We start from the raw sequence: 20,502 nt of genomic DNA on the forward strand, positions 1-20,502 counted from the left end.
AGCTTTCCGGGTCATGTGGCCAGCAGAACTAAACCGCTTCTGGCGCAACGGGACACCGTGACGGAAGCCAGAGCTCATGGAAATGCCGTTTACCTTCCTGCTGCAGTGGTACCTATTTATCTACTCACACTGGTGTGCTTTCGAACTGCTAGGTTGGCAGGAGCAGGGACCGAGTAACGGGAGCTCACCCCATCATGGGGATTCGAACCGCTGACCATCCCATCGGCAAGCCCAAGAGGCTCAGTGGTTTAGACCACAATACCACCCGCATCCCTAGAATTGTATAGGGACCCCCAAGGCTCATCAGTCCACCCCCCCTGCAATGCAGGAATCTCAACTAAAGCATTTTAACTTTCCAAGGGTCTTAAATTATTACTTTTTCTCATTGACTATTGCATTGTTTTCTCTTTTCTGTAGACCACTTTGAGGTTGGTTTATTTTGTTTCTTACAGTCAAGCAGTGAATAGATTTTATGAAACAGATAAATGCCACAGCACTTGGTAGCATGTGCAGAGGTTGGTTGCTTCCGCTTGCTGAAAGGAAAGGACAAGGGGCAGCAGTGAAACATTAACAATGGTTTAGTGTGATGTGTGAATGGCCTTTTTCTGTTGCATCTGAAGAGACGAAACGACAGTCCTGCTTAGAAGACCTCAGCCTCCCAACTTGTGGGATGTGATACATAAGTAGCATTCAAGTACAACATTCTTTGTTTTCCTAGAATGGACATGCAGGTGGATGTTTGCTCCAGCCAGTCGGAACTTCCTGTTTCCTCCTGGACTGGGACATACTTCCTCTTGCATGTGACTAGAGGTGGGTGTGACCTAACCTGAGCAGGTAACAAAAGCACAAGGCACCCAGCCCTCCTCCCCTTCTTTTCCATCTTCCTTTCGTCATGTGAACTACAGTGACTGCCAGTTTGCAGTTACTGGGATTAACCCCCCATATGGGGTAGATCCATATGTACATATTTGTAACTAAGTCTGCCTTCTGGGATCCAGCTGTGAACAGAATGTGACTAAACTATTTTATATGCTCTAAACAAGATTGTGGCATGTTTATTCTTTTAAGAGGGAAATAAGGGAACCTATTAGGAACCAAATAGTGAGAGGCTTAAACAAGCCTGCAACCAGCTACCTGCTGTGCGTTTAAAAGGGGAATGTAAAACTCTGCTAAGTTATAGAACTTGCTAGCACAAGTTAGGAAGGATATCAATAAACAATATATCCTCTCCTGCCTCCCTGAACATTCCCACCCAACTCACCTGCGGTGGCTCATATGGGACCAGGACACTCTGCCTGCCAGTGATGGGGTCTTCCACATACTGAGCATGGCTGTTTCCTTCCACTCTGATCAGGTGGCTGGGAGGAGCTATTTGACCTGCAAAAGCGTACGGGAAAGGAACAAGGTCAGCAAAAGAACCAGCGTTTTGGAGAGAGATAACCCGAGGAAAGCAAGCGAACTTCCACAGTCCAGGGCTCATGTCTTGCTATAAAATCCCTGCACCTATTGGCATACCTCAACTGCACCTTGAAGAGCTTCCCTAGTGACAGTGACTGGAATGGACCTGTGTTGTGCTCGCTGCTGTCAACTGGCCACTCTATAGCTATGCTTCATATTGTTACATAAGTGGGGTGCCTGCCCCTCTCTCTGCCAAGTGATGACGAGAGTCCACCAGGTCTGTGGTTCCTCTGGAAAATGGAGACATGGTGGAGACTGTCGTAGCTTTAGGAAATATGGTTTATTAGGCTATTTACACCTTCAGTCTTCATGGAGGGAGTCCAGTATGGCCATTTCAAGGGGGGATTGTTCCTTACAGCAGTGCAGTCAGGGAGTCCAAAGGCATCTCTCCTAGACAGCCTTCAGCCAGCCTGCCCAAGATGGATCCCAGTCTTTCCTCTCCCCTTCTTCTTCTTCTTCTTCTTCTTCTTCTTCTTCTTCTTCCCATAACACCCTGCTAAAAACTCTCTTTTCCTGTCACTTCAAACCCACACCCCATCACCATGGCAACCTCTGTCTGCCTAGACTCTCAGATGTGCCATCAATCCATTTTGTCTTACTAATGCCTCTATCCCAGGTGAGGCCCTGGCTTGGAAAGGAATCTTAGCCTGTACTTTTCCACTGACCCCCAATCTTCTCTTCAATACTCCAAATAATTAAAATTTGTTCTTTGTTCTTTCTTTCTTTCTTTTTGTTTCATTTTCTTTCTAGGTATATAAAATTTGTATATAATTTTGTATACATGTTGGAAATTATAGTAAGTCCTGTAATGTAATATGACAATGTTTACCAATGTAATATAAGAATGTTAACAAATAAATAAAATGCAAATTAAAAAAATAATAATTAAAATCCTACCATTTATTAATTTCTAGGGTTTGGGAGGGGGTCGCCCCCAGATCTATACAATATGATAAGGATATTGACAAGCTGGAATGTGTGCAGAGGAAGGCGACCGAGACATGGAAACCAAGACTTATGAGGATCAGTGCATGGAATTTGGGATGCTTAGCTTGGAGGAGAGGAGACTGAGAGGAGATACGAGAGCCGTCTTCCAAGATCTGGAGGTGCCCAACTCACCTTCGTTGAATTCCCGGCTGAGCTCGTGGTTGGGGCAGCGCTTCACCACCTCGGTGACGTGCTCCGCTTTCTTGTAGACGGGCATTGCACGGATGACGGCGCCCTGGGGAGGGGGGGTCATCACCTTGATCTGAATGGGACACGTCTTGGCGATCTGGCAGTACAACTTCTTCAGTTCGGTGGAGTACTGTTGGGAGGACAAAAGGGAAGGGAGGCAAAGTCAGGAGAGCAGCCAAGGAAGACCCGTTTTGCATTGGTAAGAACTAGATCTTATGGCAGCAACGGAACTCTGGAACTCCCTGCCTATTGAGAACAGGCAGGCACCTTCCCTGCAGTCCTTCGGCAGCTGATAACAGTGTTGTGTTATGTGTAGCTGACTTTGTAATGTTTTATTTTTAAAATCTTTAAGATATTATTTTAGATTCCTGCTAATTAAGTTGCTTTGAACAGATGCTTTAAATTTGACTTTCCTCAGCAATGTTTTATTTAATGTCTTAACTGCTCTGAGAGTTTTTTCCTTAAAAAATATAGAGTGGTATAGTAATGAAAAACAACAACAAAACATAGCCAAGCATGCCCATATGCTTAGAAAGTTAACGTGAGTTAATTCTTATCGTTCTTTTAACTTTTCAAAAGTTTTAAATTATTGTTGTTATTGTTTTCTCTGATTGATACTGTTATTTTTAAATCTTTTTTGGCAAACCGCTTGAGTTTGTTTGGTTTTTTTTGACAGTCAAGAAATGTATACATTTTATGAAATTAAATAAAAGTGAAGTCACGAGCCACAGTCCCTTGTCCTTCTCTCTGGGCTGCACCAATCCTGCTGAGGTCTTTTCGCAATACATGGGCACCAAGGCAGTCAACACACACTTAATGTTTTATTCATTATAGTTTAGAAATTATTTATTGTAACTGTTGAGTGGATTTCTCTTTAACTTTTATATGTTAATATTATTATTTTGTACTATCCTAATAATTGTTGTTGAGGGACGCGGGTGGTGCTGTGGGTTAAACCACAGAGCCTAGGACTTGCCGGTCGGAAGGTCGGCAGTTCGAATCCCCGCGACGGGGTGAGCTCCCGTTGCCCGGTCCCTGCTCCTGCCAACCTAGCAGTTCGAAAGCACGTCAAAGTGCAAGTAGATAAATAGGTACCGCTCCAGCGGGAAGGTAAACGGCGTTTCCGTGCACTGCTCTGGTTTGCCAGAAGTGACTTAGTCCTGCTGGCCACATGACCCGGAAGCTGTACGCTGGCTCCCTCGGCCAGTAAAGCGAGATGAGCGCCACAACCCCAGAGTTGGCCACGACTGGACGTAATAGTCAGGGGTCCCTTTACCTTTAGGACTAATTCAGCCAGCTAGCCCTGGCGATTATCTAATATTTGTTAGATGGATTTCCCCTAAATTGATTTCTGAACTTTGAATTTTATTGTTATTCATGTTTTCATACTGTATTTTATGCTGCTTTTACAATTAAGTGTTTTAAATTTGTTGTTAGCCACCCTGAGCCCGGTTTTTGAACCGGGAAGGGCGGGGTATAAATCCAAATGTATTATTATTTATTATAAGTGCTTGGAAGGCTGCAGGAGCTTGTCTGTTGCTTCCACGCGGCATGGAAACCCCCTGGCTGCGGCAACCACAGAAAACTGCTGGCATTTCCTCCCTTCCCAGCTATTGATGCCTTTCCACGGGGCTGGCGGGAAGAGTGCGCAGCAAGCTGTTTGCTTTCAGAGCGTCCCGTGAAAGGCTGCGTGCTCCCAGGCACGGGCCCAAGTGCGCAAACAAAGGGCCGACAGGAACGCACACGTTAAACTGCAGCAAAACTCGCCCTTTGCATCCTGTCCGGATAATAGGCTCCTGGCAAGGGTGGTTGGTTAGGCAGGTGGGTGGCAGTGTGGCAATGGAGGGGATTAGCGATGGATATTCAAGGAGGCGGGTGGGAGGGATTTTATTCTGTTACAGGTGAGAAAACATGAATCTGGGGGGAAATTCGGAGAACTGGCCAATTATTTTCAAGCATGAACTCCGGCTCTCCTCTCTGCTCCACCCCACCCATTCTCACATCGCTGCCCAGAGGATTTAGGTCATCGCAGCGAAAGGCACTGCTGCGAATAGCTGGCGGTTTAAAGCCCTCTCTCGAACGCGACAATGTCGGATTGTGCAATCGCTTCTCTTTCTCGTGCCCGCAGGCTAAGGATTACGCACACAAAGGATTTACACAGCCTGCGGAAACGGGAGCGTGCCAAGCGAGGCAATATATTGTTTGAGAAAGGAGAAGAAGAAGGAGAGGAAAGAAAACCAGATTATTGCAACACTCAAAGCAAATTGTTGGAGGCGGCGCGGGGGGGGGGGTGTTGTCTTTAAAATAAAATAAAAAGTATTCCCAGAAATCTCTCATTGGAAAGCTCTCTTAATTAAAATGAACACTGTTAATAAGGCACAAGACTGAAGTTTTAAGGAACTGGGCAGAGGGAAAGCAGACGGGTTTTTGTTTTTGTTTTGTGTTTCTCTGCTAAGCACATCATGCCAACCTGGTCTCGATACAAAAGATTCAAGATTAGGATCTTTGGCGAGTTTAAGAAAAGAGAAATTGAAAGGGGAGGAGGGGGACTGTACTGGGACCACAGTAATAGGCCAAGGGATTTAAAGCCTTTCCTCCTGGCCATTTTCAGAAATGGCCCCACTTTCAGGTGTCTGTGTGATCCCTTTCCGCTTCCCCCTACATGGAGCTCAGAAGCTGGAGAGTGAGGAATTTAACATCAAGAAAAAGTGGTGTTGAGATACAGGACTAACCCCCTTCCCACACTGCTCCCCTCGCAATCCTATCTGTTTCCCTATCGACTTTAAATATATATATATGATGGGAGATGGTAAGCACAGATTCCCCCACATCGCTGCTAGTTGCACCCATGAGAACAGAAAGGAAGCCAAAAAGGATGAGATCAAGGGGCTCCATCGCCCTGTCCATTGCTGTGGCCAGGTGGGTACTTTGAACTGGGCCAGAGCGTTTCTCCATTTATCCTTGTTCTGCTTACTCTGACTGGCAGCTGCTCTCCAGGGTCTGAGCTCCGAGGTATCTCCCAGCCAGACCCAACTATCTCGAGATCCTTTTAAGTGGAGATGTCGCAGGAGCACAGGAAGTCAACCAGAGACAGGCAAACCGATCAGGATAACGAAGAGGTTGATCCTTGTTCTGTGCAACAGGCCAAGATCATATTTTATTTTATTGCAATTCATTCTCCCAAGCCACTGGGCTAGCTTGCAGAATCTTACCATAACCGACAGGTGAAGACTTTCTTGTTCCAACAAGAATTGACCGCGTTTGGTTAAAGGGCTGCCGCTCTGCTGTTTTCATTTTAATCATCGGTATGTTTTAAACGGATTTCGCACTTGTATATAGTTTTAACTCTATCAAGGTTTAATTGGTTTTTTAATGGTTGATTTCTGTATGTTTTTAGCAACAGAGAGCAAGAAGGAGCTGTACTCCAGGGCAGCTAGTCCTCCCCCCTGGAGACTGTTTCTCTCCCTTGAGATTACAGCTTGGCTCGCTTACTTGAGCAGCCTGCCATTTTACTCCACAAGATACATTTTACGGGGCTTCTGTCCACCATCTGTGGCCTCCCACGGTGGTATGGATCGTCTTCAGGAAGGGCCAAAAAAAGCTTGGCATGCGAAGGATTTTGGGGTTTCTGGCAACTTCAGGCTTCGATGCCTTACGGGCAGTGGCGTAGCGTGGGTTGTCAGCACCCGGGGCAAGGCAAGTAATTTGCGCCCCCTAACCTGTGGATTTGCCCTAACCCCAGATGTTGCGCCCGGTGCGGCCGCCCCCCCCTGCACCCCCCACGCTACGCCACTGCTTACGGGGAGGAAGTCTCACCAGAATGGGCAGGGACGAGGCTGCAAAGAGATGTTGCCACAAGGAACAAACGGCACCAAGAAGGCCCAGCATGGGCTAAACATCCTGGGATGCTTCAAAATGAAATAGAAATCTCAGCCCTTTTGCTGTTCTTTGTGCCCAAATGCGCTGCACAGACGGGATTTCTGAGGATACCAACACACTGGCCCGTTTTTACCTAAGAATAGGACTTGCAAGGAACAGGGGGGGGGGGAGCATTCCAATGCCTGCCTCCCTGCCCTCGCCACCTGCCCATGGCAGCAGGCTGTGTTACATACTGCTGGCACCCGGGCGGGTAATCCAGTCTTTCTCTGCGCACGCCCCACGCGCACGCCCCACCGTCGCCCAACACCTGCCTGGTTTCTCGGCACGACGCTCCCCCCCCCCTCCGTTCCTTCCACCCACCCTTCTCCTGAAGGAGTGTTGACAAAGGTTTTCAAAGACCCACACGTACAGCCATTATTTGGGAGTGTCTATTTCACTCTTAACAAAGGAGAAGCCTGCCAGCGGAACGCTTTCCAGCGCTCAAAGCGCAAGGAGTGAAAAGGGGGCACCGGGAAGGAAAGCGGTCTTGGTTTTTGTAACGGGAATCACCCGAGCTCACCTCGCAGGGGGAGTTTCCGTCGGCCGTGCACAAATGTGGAGCACGGGAAGAACCACACACAGAGACACACAAATGCACAAACACACCGCCTCCTTGAATCTTGCAGATTCCGGTGCCCACGAAGAAACTTAAGGACCATCTACTCCTTCCTTGGAGATATTTAAGCAAAGCTTGGATGGCCCTCTGTCATGGATGCATTAGTTGAGATTCCCGACTTGCAGGGGGTTGGACTAGATGACCCTTGAGGGTCCCTTCCAACTCTACCATTCTAGGATTTTAGGATTCATTTCGGATATTTCACAGCAGCGTCTTCAGTTCTCATTGGCCGGAATCATGGAGGGGTTTGTAGAGCTTCTAGTCTGACCCCACTTTCCCACTGCGGGCAATCCAGAAGTCTAGAGTGGGGGTTGGGGGCCTGGAATTCCCATGGGGGGCACTAAGAGGCAAGGGGGGTGCAAGAGGTGCAAGTGACTATCAGACTTTGAAAAGTCCCTAGATCAAGTTCCTCAGTGGTGCGCTCAAAAATAGAACCATACATAATAAAGCAGGCTTAACTTAGAATTATTTAAACCAATTCATGAGCCAAGAACTTATACATTGACCACTAATAATGAATCATATGTTGTGGATTTTAGGTAAAGGTAAAGGTACCCCTGCCCGTACGGGCCAGTCTTGACAGACTCTAGGGTTGTGCGCCCATCTCACTCAAGAGGCTGGGGGCCAGCGCTGTCCGGAGACACTTCCGGGTCACGTAGCCAGCGTGACAAAACTGCATCTGGCGAGCCAGAGCCGCACACGGAAACGCCGTTTACCTTCCCGCTAGTAAGCGGTCCCTATTTATCTACTTGCACCCAGGGGTGCTTTCGAACTGCTAGGTTGGCAGGCGCTGGGACCGAGCAGCGGGAGTGCACCCCGCCACGGGGATTCGAACTGCCGACCTTTCGATCGGCAAGCCCTAGGCGCTGAGGCTTTAACCCACAGCACATGCTATTTTTGTGATATACAAACGACATGAGAAAACATGGTACACTTATTTGTATAACATTATTCTTGTTTATAAAACCCAATAAAAAGTTAAAAAAAAAATACTAGTGGGAACATTGGTGAACGAGGTGAGAGAGCCCTTATCACGGAAAGCCCCCCCCCCCCCCCCCGGTCTGGTGAACTCCGACTAACTGAGCTGCAGTTAAAAGCCTCCTTGCTGTGAAAAGGCCATGGGGTCATTTCCAAGTCGAAGACTCTTCCAGGCCAGACCAAACATGGAAGGTCTCCCATGCAAAGACACAACAGATGCTTTTGGATTATGGAAGTGTGCTTAGGAAGCCCTCCCAAAGCATAATGTAAGATCAGGCCAGGGGCCCATCTAGTCCAGCATCCTGTTCTCACGGGGGCCAACCAGGGGCCCCAAAGGGAAGCCAACAAGCAGGCTTGAGAGCCCTCTCCCCTCCTGCAGCTTCCAGCAACTAGACTGCAGAGGCAGAGCAATAGCCACCCTGGCTAGTGGCCACCCAATGCCCTTTTATAGCCACCTAGGTTGGTGGCACATCATTGCCTCCTGTGGGAGGGAGTTCCACTGATCTGTGCAGGGACTCCTCCGTGGTGGCTCCCTGTTTACAGAGACCCTTCACTGGTGAACTGCGCTTAATCCTCAAGTTAGCTTAGTTATTTTATTTCTCTGTTCCATCGCTCAGCTATGTGCTGCTTGAGGAAGGACTTCCTTTCACCTGCCTGAAATCTCCTAGCATTCTGCATCATTCATCCCTTCTAGTGTTAGGAGAAAGATGTGAGGGGAGGGGACTTTCCAATATCCAGTTTCACCCTGCCATGAATAATGTTATAAACATCTATCATGCCACTTTGCCTTTTTTTCTAAAGTAAAATTCCCAAATGTTTCAACCTCAACCTCTCCTCATAGGAGATTCACTCCATCCCTTGAGTCATGCTGGCTGCCCTTTTCTGAACTTTTTCAAACTCTGCAATGTCCTTTTTGGGGCGAGGCGACCATTAGCTAGCCAGATGCCTAGAACCCATCGATAGCCTCGCCCTCCACGATCCTAATCCCCCTTTATAGTTCAAGCTATGATTTTCCAAGTAGTGATGTATGGAAGTGAGAGCTGGACCATAAAGAATGCTGATCGCAGAAAAATTGATGCTTTTGAATTCTGGTGCTGGAGGAGACTCTTGAGAGTCCCATGGACTGCAAGAAGGTCAAACCTCTCCATTCTGAAGGAAATCAGCCCTGAGTGCTCACTGGAAGGACAGATCCTGAAGCTGAGGCTCCAAGAGTTTGGCCACCTCATGAGAAGAGAAGACTCCCTGGAAAAGACCCTGATGTTGGGAAAGATGGAGGGCACAAGGAGAAGGGGACGACAGAGGACGAGATGGTGGGACACTGTTCTCGAAGCTACCAGCATGAGTTTGACCAAACTGCGGGAGGCAGTGGAAGACAGGAGTGCCTGGCGTGCTCTGGTCCAGGGGGTCACGAAGAGGCGGACACGACTAAACGACCAAACAACAAAGGATGCTGGCCATAGCTGCGTCCTGGAGAGGCGAGTCCCGCAGTTCCACAATGCGCTGCGTAATCCGCAGCCCGCTTCCTCTCGCCCCCTTCTCCCTTTCCAGAGGGCTCCTCGCTTCAGGGAACCCCCGGAGACCACAAGCTCCGAGCACCCTTCCTTACTGGCCGCGACGGAGCACCCCAGCCAAAGGCCGCCTGTTGCCACCTGTCAGTTGCGGGGATTAATTGCCGGAGCGAGAGCTGGGAGCGGCGCATTCCTCCCCCTGCCGCGCCCACAGGAGATGTTGACACCAGGCATGTCGCCACCCCCTCCCCATGTACCTGAGCCGGTGTGAACCGCAGAAAGGGGAGGCGCAGAGGGGAGAGAAAGATCTCCGCGGTGGAAGTTGGGGAAGGGAGAGCGTTGAAGCTGCAAAAACCACAAGGGGCAGAGGCAAGGAATTGTCACACTCGTTCCCTTTGTTCCCTCTGGGTAAGGGGGGGGGGTACGCACAGTGCCGGGCCGGACTCAGGAGGCAGCTGGCTGTGCCCTTCCGGGGGGGGGGGGGACACACACTCCCAGAACATGAAAAACTGGGCTGCTTTGGTAAACTGGCCAGGGAGGGGTGGCGAGGGAGGCAGCCAGGCAGGATGAAGAAAGGTAGCCTCCAGGCATGAATTTGGGAGAAGAGAGCAGGCTGGATCCTTATGCACCACCTCCTCCAACTTCCACTTTCACCTCAAAATACTTGGCAGCACATTCATAGGTTCTTCTTCTTCTTCTTTGGCGATTCCTCGTAGCTGAGTAAGATTGTCTTCCATAAACACTGTTTTAAAATTGAATCCATAAGTGACTGTGGAGGCCAATTCTGGATCCACAAGTGGGGACACAGGTTTCCAGGTGGGAGTTGATCACGGTGTGGATTTGCCAAGCGTGCCTTCCTCTTAGTACATTTCTCCCTTGCGTCCTGAGTTCGAGTGTCTTCAAAGCCCACAACACCTTTGGTAAAGGCTGTTCTCCAAGTGGAGCGCTTGCAGGCCAGGGTTTCCCAGTTGTCAGTGTTTATACTACATTAATTTTAAGATTTGCCTTGTAGAGTCTTTAAACCTCTTTTGTAGAATATTTAAACCTCTTTTGTTGACCACCAGCATTACACTTTCCATTTTTAAGTTCGGAATAGAGTACAGTGGTACCTCGGGTTACATACACTTCAGGTTACAGACTCTGCTAACCCAGAAATAGTGCTTCAGGTTAAGAACTTTGCTTCAGGATGAGAACAGAAATCGTGCAGCGGTGGCATAGCAGCAGTGGGAGGCCCTATTAGCTAAAGTGGTGCTTCAGGTTAAGAACAGTTTTAGGTTAAGTACGGACCTCTGGAACGAATTAAGTACTTAACCCGAGGTACCACTGTAGTTGCTTTGGAAGATGATAATCAACATGACCAGTCCAATGAAGTTGAGACTGAAGAATCATTGCTTCGACACGGGTGATCTTTGCTTCTCCCACTCTTAGGTTACAGCTAGGGTTGCCATATTTCAAAAAAGTGAACATCCGGATGCAAAAGGTGTTGAGGTTTTTTTCTTTTGGGGGGGAAGTTGTTGAGCTTCCCAGATGTGTCTGGGAAATTCCAGCTGTATGGCAGCCCTATTACAGCTGCTGGAATAATTTTCATTTATATATATATATATATATATATACAAAAAATGGATTATGCTAACCACCTTATGATTTCAGCAGCCATCACTTGGAAAAGCAAAGGACTGGGGGGGGGGAGCAGGGTAGAAGCATAAGAACGTAAGGAGAGCCTGCTGGATCAGGCCCATGGCCCATCTAGTCCAGCATCCTGTTCTCTCATTGGCCAACCAGATGTCCCAATGGGAAACCTGCAAGCAGGATTCGAACACAAGCCAACTCTCTCCTCCCATAGTTTCCAGCACCTGGGATTCAGAAGCTTTGCTTCCTCCAACTCAGGAGGCAGAGCACAGCCATTCAGTCCCCTTTCTTTCTTTCTTTCTCTCTCTCTCTCTCTCTCTCTCTCTCTCTCTCTCTCTGACAAAAAACAAATTGGTGAGAATCAGACTTGGAGAGTTGGGATAAATTGGCCCTAGCATGTCAGAAATTACACTCAGTAGTAGAGATTGGGAGCAGGAAGGGGAGGAATTTTATGTAAACCTATCTCATTTGCACATCTTGGAAAGAATATGTGGTCCGAAGTGGAGCTATCCTTCAAAATCCACACCTCTCCAAATTCTGAGATGCCCTTCCCCAGCCAAATAACATGACCAAAAATGTGTATATTAGAGGAGGGCATACATAAAAATGCGTTTATTGGTGGCAGCATTCAAAAATGGATTGTGATAGTGAAAATCCCTTGCAAAAGTGTGCAATTCAGGAGGGGTAGGCACTCAAAGGCTGAATTTCTTCTTCACAGGGCTTTTATGGATGATTTTTCTGTTTGTTTTTGTGTTTCTATGCTGATGTGCTTTTAACCTGCAATCTTACTTTTTTTTTTTAATTGCCCTTTTTAAAATGAAACTTTTTAAAATGAAAAACAAACAAGGTGGGTTTCGGTGTTTTTAAAACACTGCAGAACGATCAACCTCTTTCAGGAGAGAATTGACACTCTATGGGTGGTATCTGTCTGCTGATGAATCTGGTGGCAGATTGGAGGAGGTGTGTGTGCAATTTTTGGCAAAAAGAAATCAGCCAACCCTGCAGGCCCCATCCAATCCACCCCATCTCTTTGAAGATTTCAGGGAGACACAGAAGGCATTGGGGAAATAGACGAAAAATGCCCCCCTCCACCATTTTCCTTCCATTAGCGCATACTAAGAGCCCTGTTGTCTCACCAAAGTGGTGCATGCTCTGGTTATCTCCCACTTGGACTACTGCAATGTGCTCTATGTGGGGCTACCTTTGAAGGTGACCCGGAAACTACAACTAATCCAGAATGCGGCAGCTAGACTGGTGACTGGGAGCGGCTGCTGAGACCCCATAACACCGGTCTTGAAAGACCTACATTGGCTCCCAGTACGTTTCCGAGCACAATTCAAAGTGTTGGTGCTGACCTTAAAAGCCCTAAACAGCCTTGGTCCAGTATACCTGAAGGAGAGGAGCATCTCCACCCCCATCATTCAGCCTGGACACTGAGGTCCAGCTCTGAGGGCCTTCTGGCAGTTCCCTCATTGCGAGAAGTGAAGTTACAGGGAACCAGGCAGAGGGCCTTCTCGGTGGTGGTGCCTGCCCTGTGGAACGCCCTCCCAGCAGATATCAAGGCAATAAACAACTATCTGACTTTTAGAAGATCTGAAGGCAGCCCTGTTTAGGGAAATTTTTAATGTCTGATGTTTTAATGTATTTTTAATATTTTGTTGGAAGCCGCCTAGAGTGCTGGGGAAAACCTAGCCAGATAGGAGGGGTATAAATATATTATTATTACTATTATTACTATTATTACTATTATTATTGGATTAGGCCACTGTTCAATCTAGTCCAGCATCCTGTTCTCACAGTGGCCAACCAGATGCCTGTGGGGAACCAGAAAGCAGAATTCGAACACAAGAGCAACTCTTGCTTCCTGTGGTTTCTAGCAACTGGGATTCAGAAGTACTGTGACTGTGACGGCAGAGCAGAGCCACCCTAACTAGTAGTCATCAATGCCATCTCTTCCATGCAGTTGTCTAATCCTCTTTTAATGCCATCCAAGTTAGTCGCCATCATTGCTTCCTGTGGCAGGGAGTTCCCTTGGTTTATGCATCAGCAAGGACTTCTCCGTGGTGGCTCCCTGTTTGTGGAGACCCTTCGGTGGCGAACTGCACCCAACCCATAAGTTGTCATGATTATTTTATTCAACTGCTTCATGAGCCGGCCTCCTGCTTCATTGCAGAAGAAAACCTCAAAGTGGTTTGCAAGAAAGATAAATAAAAAAAAATATCACTGGATTTTTCATTTTCTTTTCTTTTACAGCTGTGATTTTAAAACATACGAGAATTCAGACGCAATGTGAAGACGTCTGTGTTCACTCAGGCATTTAGCTCTCGAAACGCCAGCCCTGAAAGGTGTTTTATCTGTTTTGAGGTTTTTAATTAAGATGTTTTATGGATGTTGATGATGTATGGCTGCCCTGGGCTCCCGTGGGAGGAAGGGTGGGATAAAACCTGAATGAATAATCTGGAGCAGCAGACAGATGCAACCCACTGGACGCACACACACATTTATATAAACCAAACCGCGATCGTCAGAGCAAAAACTGCAGAGCAGGAATTGGGGAGTTTTGCCTTTCTGCACCAAGTGCAAGAGCAAAGCTGTTCTCTGCACAGAGCAATAACAAGGGAGATTCGCACAGGCTTCTTTAAGGCAGCAGAACAAAGTATTATTATTATTATTCTCAAATCCTCCTTTTTGCAATTAAATTAAAAATCTTCTTCACGTGTAATAAACTAGCACATCACTTTTAAGCAGACGTCAGGTGGCCACCTGCCTGGGATTCTTTAGTTGTGTTCCCTGCATTCCAACTCTACGATTTTATGATACTATAACAGTCGTGGTTTCATACAACTCTCTTTTATATCACATTTTCTAGCTACCAACCCAGTTTCAAAATGGTTGTTATTTGCATGAAAACTGCAGGAGACAGGAATGACTATCCCTTCATAATATGCTTGCCTCCTGATGTTGGTGAGGGCAGGCAAGATGTTGTTTTGCTGCCCTTGGGCTGAGGAACTCCCTGCCACAGGAGCAGCACACTGCAAAGTATCTAAAAACACTTTTGGGCTCCGTTCTAACGAACAGCAGGGGAAGGCGTACACGCGTCCTCCCCACTGCACTATTTCAGACAAGTCTCACCTGGGAAAACACTCCACCCCCCAAGAAAGCTTCTTGGCGCACAGAAAGGCCAGGGGAAAGATTAAGTGCGAAGGACCTTTCTCCCTGACATGCTTGCTTTCCGAGTGCAGGGCTTGTAATTTCATTTGGTATTGATGAAACTTCAGTATTGAGAGCCTGAAACGCTGCAGATCAGGGGAGAAGGAAGGCATCGTGACAGCCGGGGTGGGCCTCGCTACGTAGGGTGCATGTGTGGCGTCGCTATGTACAATGCATGCGCCGTATGTAGTAATGCTGCACATGCGCTGTACATAGCAGTTTGCCAGCGGCGCTGCTCCAGCTGGGATCCTCTGCTCGTGGCTGTAGCTCTGGAGCGCCGGTGGCGGCAAACCACTATACAGCGCATGTGTGGCATCGCTACGTACAGTGCATGCGTGAGACGCCGCACATGCGCTGTACTTAACAGTTTGCTGCTGGTGCTGTGATCCTCGGCTTGCGGCTGCAGCCGCGAATGGAGGATCCTCCACTTGTGGCTGCGCCACCGCAAGCCCCCGCAGGGTGACTTCTTGTCACCCCCCCAGACATGGAACCCGGGGCGAACCACCCCCTTGCCCCCTGCCCCATTGCGACGTCACTGGGACAGAGGAACTCGTAGACCACGTCTGTGTCTTGAGAACTAGGCCTTAAGGCAGATTCTCCCACATCTGGTTCTTTCCAGATGTTTTGGAATGCCAAGCTCCAAAGCGACTCTCCAGAGGTGATAGGATAGCTGTTTTCAAATATCTGAAGGGCTGTCGATCGGAAGATGGAGCAAGCTCGCTTCCTGCTGCTCCAGAGGGAAAGACCCAAACCAACAGATCCAAATAACGAGAAAAGGGGATTCTGAAGAACTTTAATGATGATACTACTTCTACTACTACTACTTCTACTGCTGCTACTAATTTTATTACTTCTATACCACCCATCTGACTGGGTTGCCCCAGCCACTTTGGGATGCTCCCAACAAAATATTAAAAACACAATAAAACCTCAAATATTAAGGACCTTCCATAATAATAATAATAATAATAATAATAATAATAATAATAATATTTTCTGACAGTAAGAGCTGCTTGACCGTGGGACAGACTCCCTCGGATGGTGGTGGACTCTCCTTACTGGGAGGTTTTTAAGCAGAGGCTGGATGCTTTCCTTGAGATTCCTGCATTGCAGGGGGCTGGACTATATGGCCTTTGGGGTTCCCTTCCAGCTCTAGAATTCTGTGATGCTACTATTCTCATCAGCCTTGGTGAGCAGGACAGTTTGGGCAAGGCTGCTTTGAAGCACATCTCAAAGAAGCGCAATGCGTGCCAAGGCCACTTGGAGCAATAAGGTAACTCCAAAAGGAACTGGAAAAGGTGAGCTGTCCAGGAGTCCTTTAGACCCCTTGGCTTGGAATGGATGTCTGCAAATTGCACCACTCAGCCAGTAAATTTCCTGTCGACTTCAAACGCGTTAACCCTTCCTTCCCCCTCTCCTTCTCCCTCTCTCCCCCCTCTTTGCATCTCCGCTTTCCACCCCCAACTAAGACGCAGGGCAGGTCCTGTCAGGTTTGGGTTTGGAGCGAGCAGCAGCAGCAAGCCGTCCCCCCCCCCCATTTCCTCAGAAGCCCTGCAGGCTACGGTGCAGAGGCAAGTCCCAACCCAGCACACACCAGCTTTCAAGCACTCGGCGCCTCTGGTCTTGTCTCCGCGCATAGTTTGCAAGTAGCATCACGCCTCTCTTCCTCCGGCCCATTTCATGCGCTGTGCATGCACGCCAGACGCCTTGAAATTCTGCTTTGATTTCACAAAAATAAACCCAAGCTGGGGTGGAGGGGAAGGCAGAGGCCTGCGAGCCGCAGAAGCAACAGTGCTGCTCCCCCCTTTGTTCTTGGTTCAGAGTCCAAAGCCTTCTTAATTCACATCTGGGATCGTGGACCATAGCCAGGGACCAGTGGCCAAGGTTCTCAGCATGCTACAACCAGACCCAGAGACAGGCCACAGCAAGCCACCTCCTCGATAAGGCAGGCACTCTCTAGTTTGGTCATGCCCTGTTTCCTGAATTTCCTCTAAAAAAATCAATCCCCTCCCCTCACAGCTGCTCCAGATGTTCCTTTTCCACTTAGCCAGATGTTGGTGTGATGACCTGGGACTTGGGCTCGGACTCAGAACCAGAGGAGACTCAGTCTGCACCGGATCCTTTGCCTCAGGCATCATCTGAACCAAGTCTGGGGCCTGATCCTGAAGAGTCCCAGTCTGCACAGGTTCCCCTGCAACAAACACCAGCTGGGCCGAGTCAGGGGCCTGAGCCTGCCCTGGCTCCAGATGCGGGGATGACTTTGTTGCCTCCAGCTGGGCCATCACTTACAGCTGCTCCACTTGGGTCAGGGGAGGCTGAGGCGGCCCCTGGGTCTAGTCACCCACCGATGTCTCCCGAACTGCAGAGAGCAAGGTCTGAGAGAAGGAGAGACCTGAGTACTCGCAGGAGGAGTGCTCGCCTTCGGGAGAAGCAGGGAGGTGAGTCACCGGGGGATCAGGACTGGCCGTTACCCCGACAAAGATAAAAGGCTGTCGGACCCTGCCCCAGGTTGCGGGAGCAACATTGCTGTATGCTAGATCCTGCACCTGTCCTTGCCTGGTTTCCTGCCTTGGCCCTGTCGGACTGACTCCCAGTGGAACCTTCAGATTCTGGACTGGTCCTGGACTGTGTTTCACGGGTTACCCCCAGGCCCAGCACAGTTGGTAAAACAAGAGCTCTGGTGGAAGGGGGCAGGCAGGGACAAATGCAAGGGGTCTGACTTCAGAGAAGCTGGTCCTTTGCCCTGATGGAGAACATCTGCACTTTGGGTCTATGAACCAGTGGCATGCTGTGAAGTTTTTCATAGGAGAACAGTTAGGGCCAGAGGCGCACGCTTGCGAGGGAATTGGGGATGCTGTGACGACTCGCACACGAGAATCGTGCTTCCCCCCTAAGCTGGGCAGAAGCTTCCAAGGGTTTGGGAAGGAGGCGCCAGGGGAACATTTAGGGGACCAGGCTAGTCTTCTTAGTCCACTGACCAAACGTCGCTGCCATGAACCCAATTGAGTTCAGTACCGAGGCAGCTGGATCTAGGTTCAGATACAAGTTTTGAGGTGGGTTCCGAGTGAGTTCGGACAAAAAGCTGCCTAGTGGTAGGAACCCAATTCCACACCTCAGTTCCCTCTGCACTTTCCAGACACTTTCTACACTTTAAAGCTCTGCGCTGGAGCATTTGTTGTTGCTGTTTGTCCTTGCGCATTCCCATGAAAATTCACTCTCTAGTGCTGAATCGGAGCAAACAGCAATCCATGGAAGACCCCAATTGCCAGTTGTTGCATTTCAGCTGTGAAGAGAGGGCTTTTCTTTGGGGGGGGGGGGTTAAGCTCCGGGGCAAATGAAAGGGTGCCCCTGTGTCTAGAAAAAGCAGTGCGGATAAACACTCAGGCACAGCTTCGCAATGCGTGTAGCACATTAGATAGGAAATCTTCAGACTTCTTAACCATTGAGCTATAGGCTATAGGTCTGTGGATGAATTGTAGAATTATAGAGTTGGAAAAGACCCTGAGGATCATCTAGTCCAATACATAGCTGCCCCACACGGTGATCGAACATGCAACCTTGGCATTATCTAACCAACTGAGCTAGCCAATTGAATAAAAGTTCTCAGAGTGCATAGGAAACACTCCCAGTTTGTGGGAAGCTCAGAAAAGAAAATTCTGAAGGTCAGATATTTATTTCCTTGCTTTTTTATTCAACTTTCTTCTGTTTCTATCCTGCCTTTCTTTCCTCATGGAACCCAAAAGGGCATGAGCGTGAGTCCCAGAAAGCCACCTCTTTGACCAGGCGCAGACCTGCTTAGATTCAGCCAGGTGATGGTCTTATGTGCCTTCTAAGAACATAAGAAGAGTCTTCTGAACCAGACCAAAGGAGGCCCATCTAGTCCTGTTCTGACAGGGGCCAACAAGATGCTCCAAAGGGAAACTCACAACAGGATCCAAGCACAAGAGCCCTCTCACCTCCTGTGGATTCCAGCAACTGGGTTTCAGGAGGGTTGCTGCCTTTGGAACACACAGCAGAGCATCCTGGCTAGGAGCCACTGAGAGCCCTCTCCTCCATGGATTTGTCTAATGCAGTTGTCTAAAGCTCAGCACCGTCCATCTACAGAGACTGGCAGTGGCTCTCCAAGGTTTCAGAAAGGACATCTATCCCCAATTCTACCTGAAGAGACCAGGGATTGGACTTGGGACCAACTGTATGGAAGCAGGTGCTCTACCATGGAGCTACAGTTCTTCCCAGAAGTCTACAGCTCCAAGCTTGACTCATACATCCTCTGCAGCAACGCGGTCGCTGTTCCAACTCTGTTTTGCATGGTTGGGAGGGAGCTGGGACGTCACGTGGTCATGGGAACTTCTGAATCAGCTTCTCCATAAGGTTGGTCAGATCACATCAAAGAGTAGCCTGGCAGCTTCCAGGAGAACTGGCGCTTGGCCTGAACCTTGCAATCCTTCTGAAGCTTTAGAGAAGCGGATTCAGGATGTTCCTGCACGTTCCATGTTGAGAATTACACTTTCCAGGACAGGCCAAGAAGAAACCAATGTTAAGTCTGCCATGGGCATATCCCATGGGTAGACAAACTAAGGCCCAGGGGCCGGATCCAGCCCAATCACCTTCTAAATCCGGCCCGCAGACGGTCCAGGAATCAATGTGTTTTTACATGAGTAGAACGTGCCCTTTTATTTAAAATGCATCTCTGGGTTATTTGTGGGGCACAGGAATTCGTTCATTTCCCCCCAAAAATATAGTCCGCCCCCCCAAAAAGGTCTGAGGGATGATGGACCGGCCCCCTGCTGAAAAAGTTTGCTGACCCTTGGCATCCCATCTCCTCAAAACGGCATCCATGCTCCAACATCTCAAGGATTCACAATGCAATGTCTGCATGGAAAGAGTTGGGAAAGTCTTGGGTCCCCAGACTGTTTTTGCTCTGTGATTTGCTGGTTCACACACCCATGACTGTGAAATAATTAAGTTTTCAGATGAGGACAAAGACAAAGCCTTGTAAATCTTTACAAACAAAGCAACATGGCCACACCTCTCTACGGGATTAGGAAACAAAACAAAAACAATCTCTCTCTCTCTCTCTCTCTCTCTCTCTCTCTCTCTCTCTCTCTCTCTAGCGAAGGGAAAAGATCAGGCAAAACAAGCACCTCTCTTGGCAGGACCAATGCTACCAGCACATCTGGTGCAAAGGGCTTGGTAGATTGCTTACCCAGTTTGCAACATCTTAAAGACTCTGGCTGTTGATGTGAAGGAGGAAGGGCCTCCAGAGGACCGAGAAAAGTAGACTTTGGTGAATGGCTTGTTTTGCTATTTAGGCCATCAGGGTCACCACAGGTCAGCTGGGTATAGAATCATAGAGGTGTAGAGTTGGAAAATAAGGCAAGGGTCATTTAGTCCACCTCCCCCCACCCTGCAATGCAGGTAATTTTTTCCAGGCGAGTAACTGAGTGTACAGTGGTACTTTGGTTCGCAAATGCCTTGGTTCTCAAACAACTTGGAACCCAAACACTGCAACCCCGGAAGTAAGTGTTCCGGTTTGCAAACTTTTTGCAGAAGCCAAACGTGCTCTGTTTTGAGTGCCACACTTCCATTTTGAGTGTTACGCTGAGGTCTGTCTGTTTTTGCTATTTACTTTGTGTTTTTGTTTTTGCTGCTCTTTTTTTGTTTTGTTTTTGCGAATGGGTGGAACCCAGTTCAGCTACTGATTGATTGATTGTGTGACTGCAGTACATTGTTTATTGCTTTCATTTTATGCATCAATGGCCTCGTTAGATGGTAAAATTCATGTTCAATCGCTGTTTTAGGGGTTGTTTTTGAAAGTCTGGAAGGGATTAACCTGTTTTGCATTACTGTCTATGGGAAAGAGTGCCTTGGTTTTGGAATGCTTTGGTTTTGGAACAGACTTCTGGAACGGATTAAGTTTGAGAACCAAGGTACCACTGTCTATGAAATTCCTCACTGACGCCTTCCCCCTTAGCTTTGAGCTCTGCCCCCATCTCATTTCTTCCCTGA

General features: G+C 48.4%; 1 protein-coding gene across 6 annotated transcripts in view; it reads right to left on the reverse strand.

Moving 5' to 3' along the window:
- Positions 1 to 20,502, reverse strand: part of TP63 (tumor protein p63) — a 147,074-nt gene that overhangs the window by 25,351 nt on the left and 101,221 nt on the right. For all 6 annotated transcript variants that reach the window (XM_028731833.2, XM_028731832.2, XM_028731835.2 and 3 more), the window contains 2 exons: positions 2,578 to 2,764; positions 1,262 to 1,377 (listed from right to left, as the gene is read on the reverse strand). In XM_028731833.2, the coding sequence (XP_028587666.2) occupies positions 1,262 to 1,377; positions 2,578 to 2,764 (303 nt within the window). The remainder of the gene's footprint in view (positions 1 to 1,261; positions 1,378 to 2,577; positions 2,765 to 20,502) is intronic.

Source organism: Podarcis muralis, chromosome 6 (genome assembly GCF_964188315.1).
Source record: "Podarcis muralis chromosome 6, rPodMur119.hap1.1, whole genome shotgun sequence".
Taxonomy (NCBI): domain Eukaryota; kingdom Metazoa; phylum Chordata; class Lepidosauria; order Squamata; family Lacertidae; genus Podarcis; species Podarcis muralis.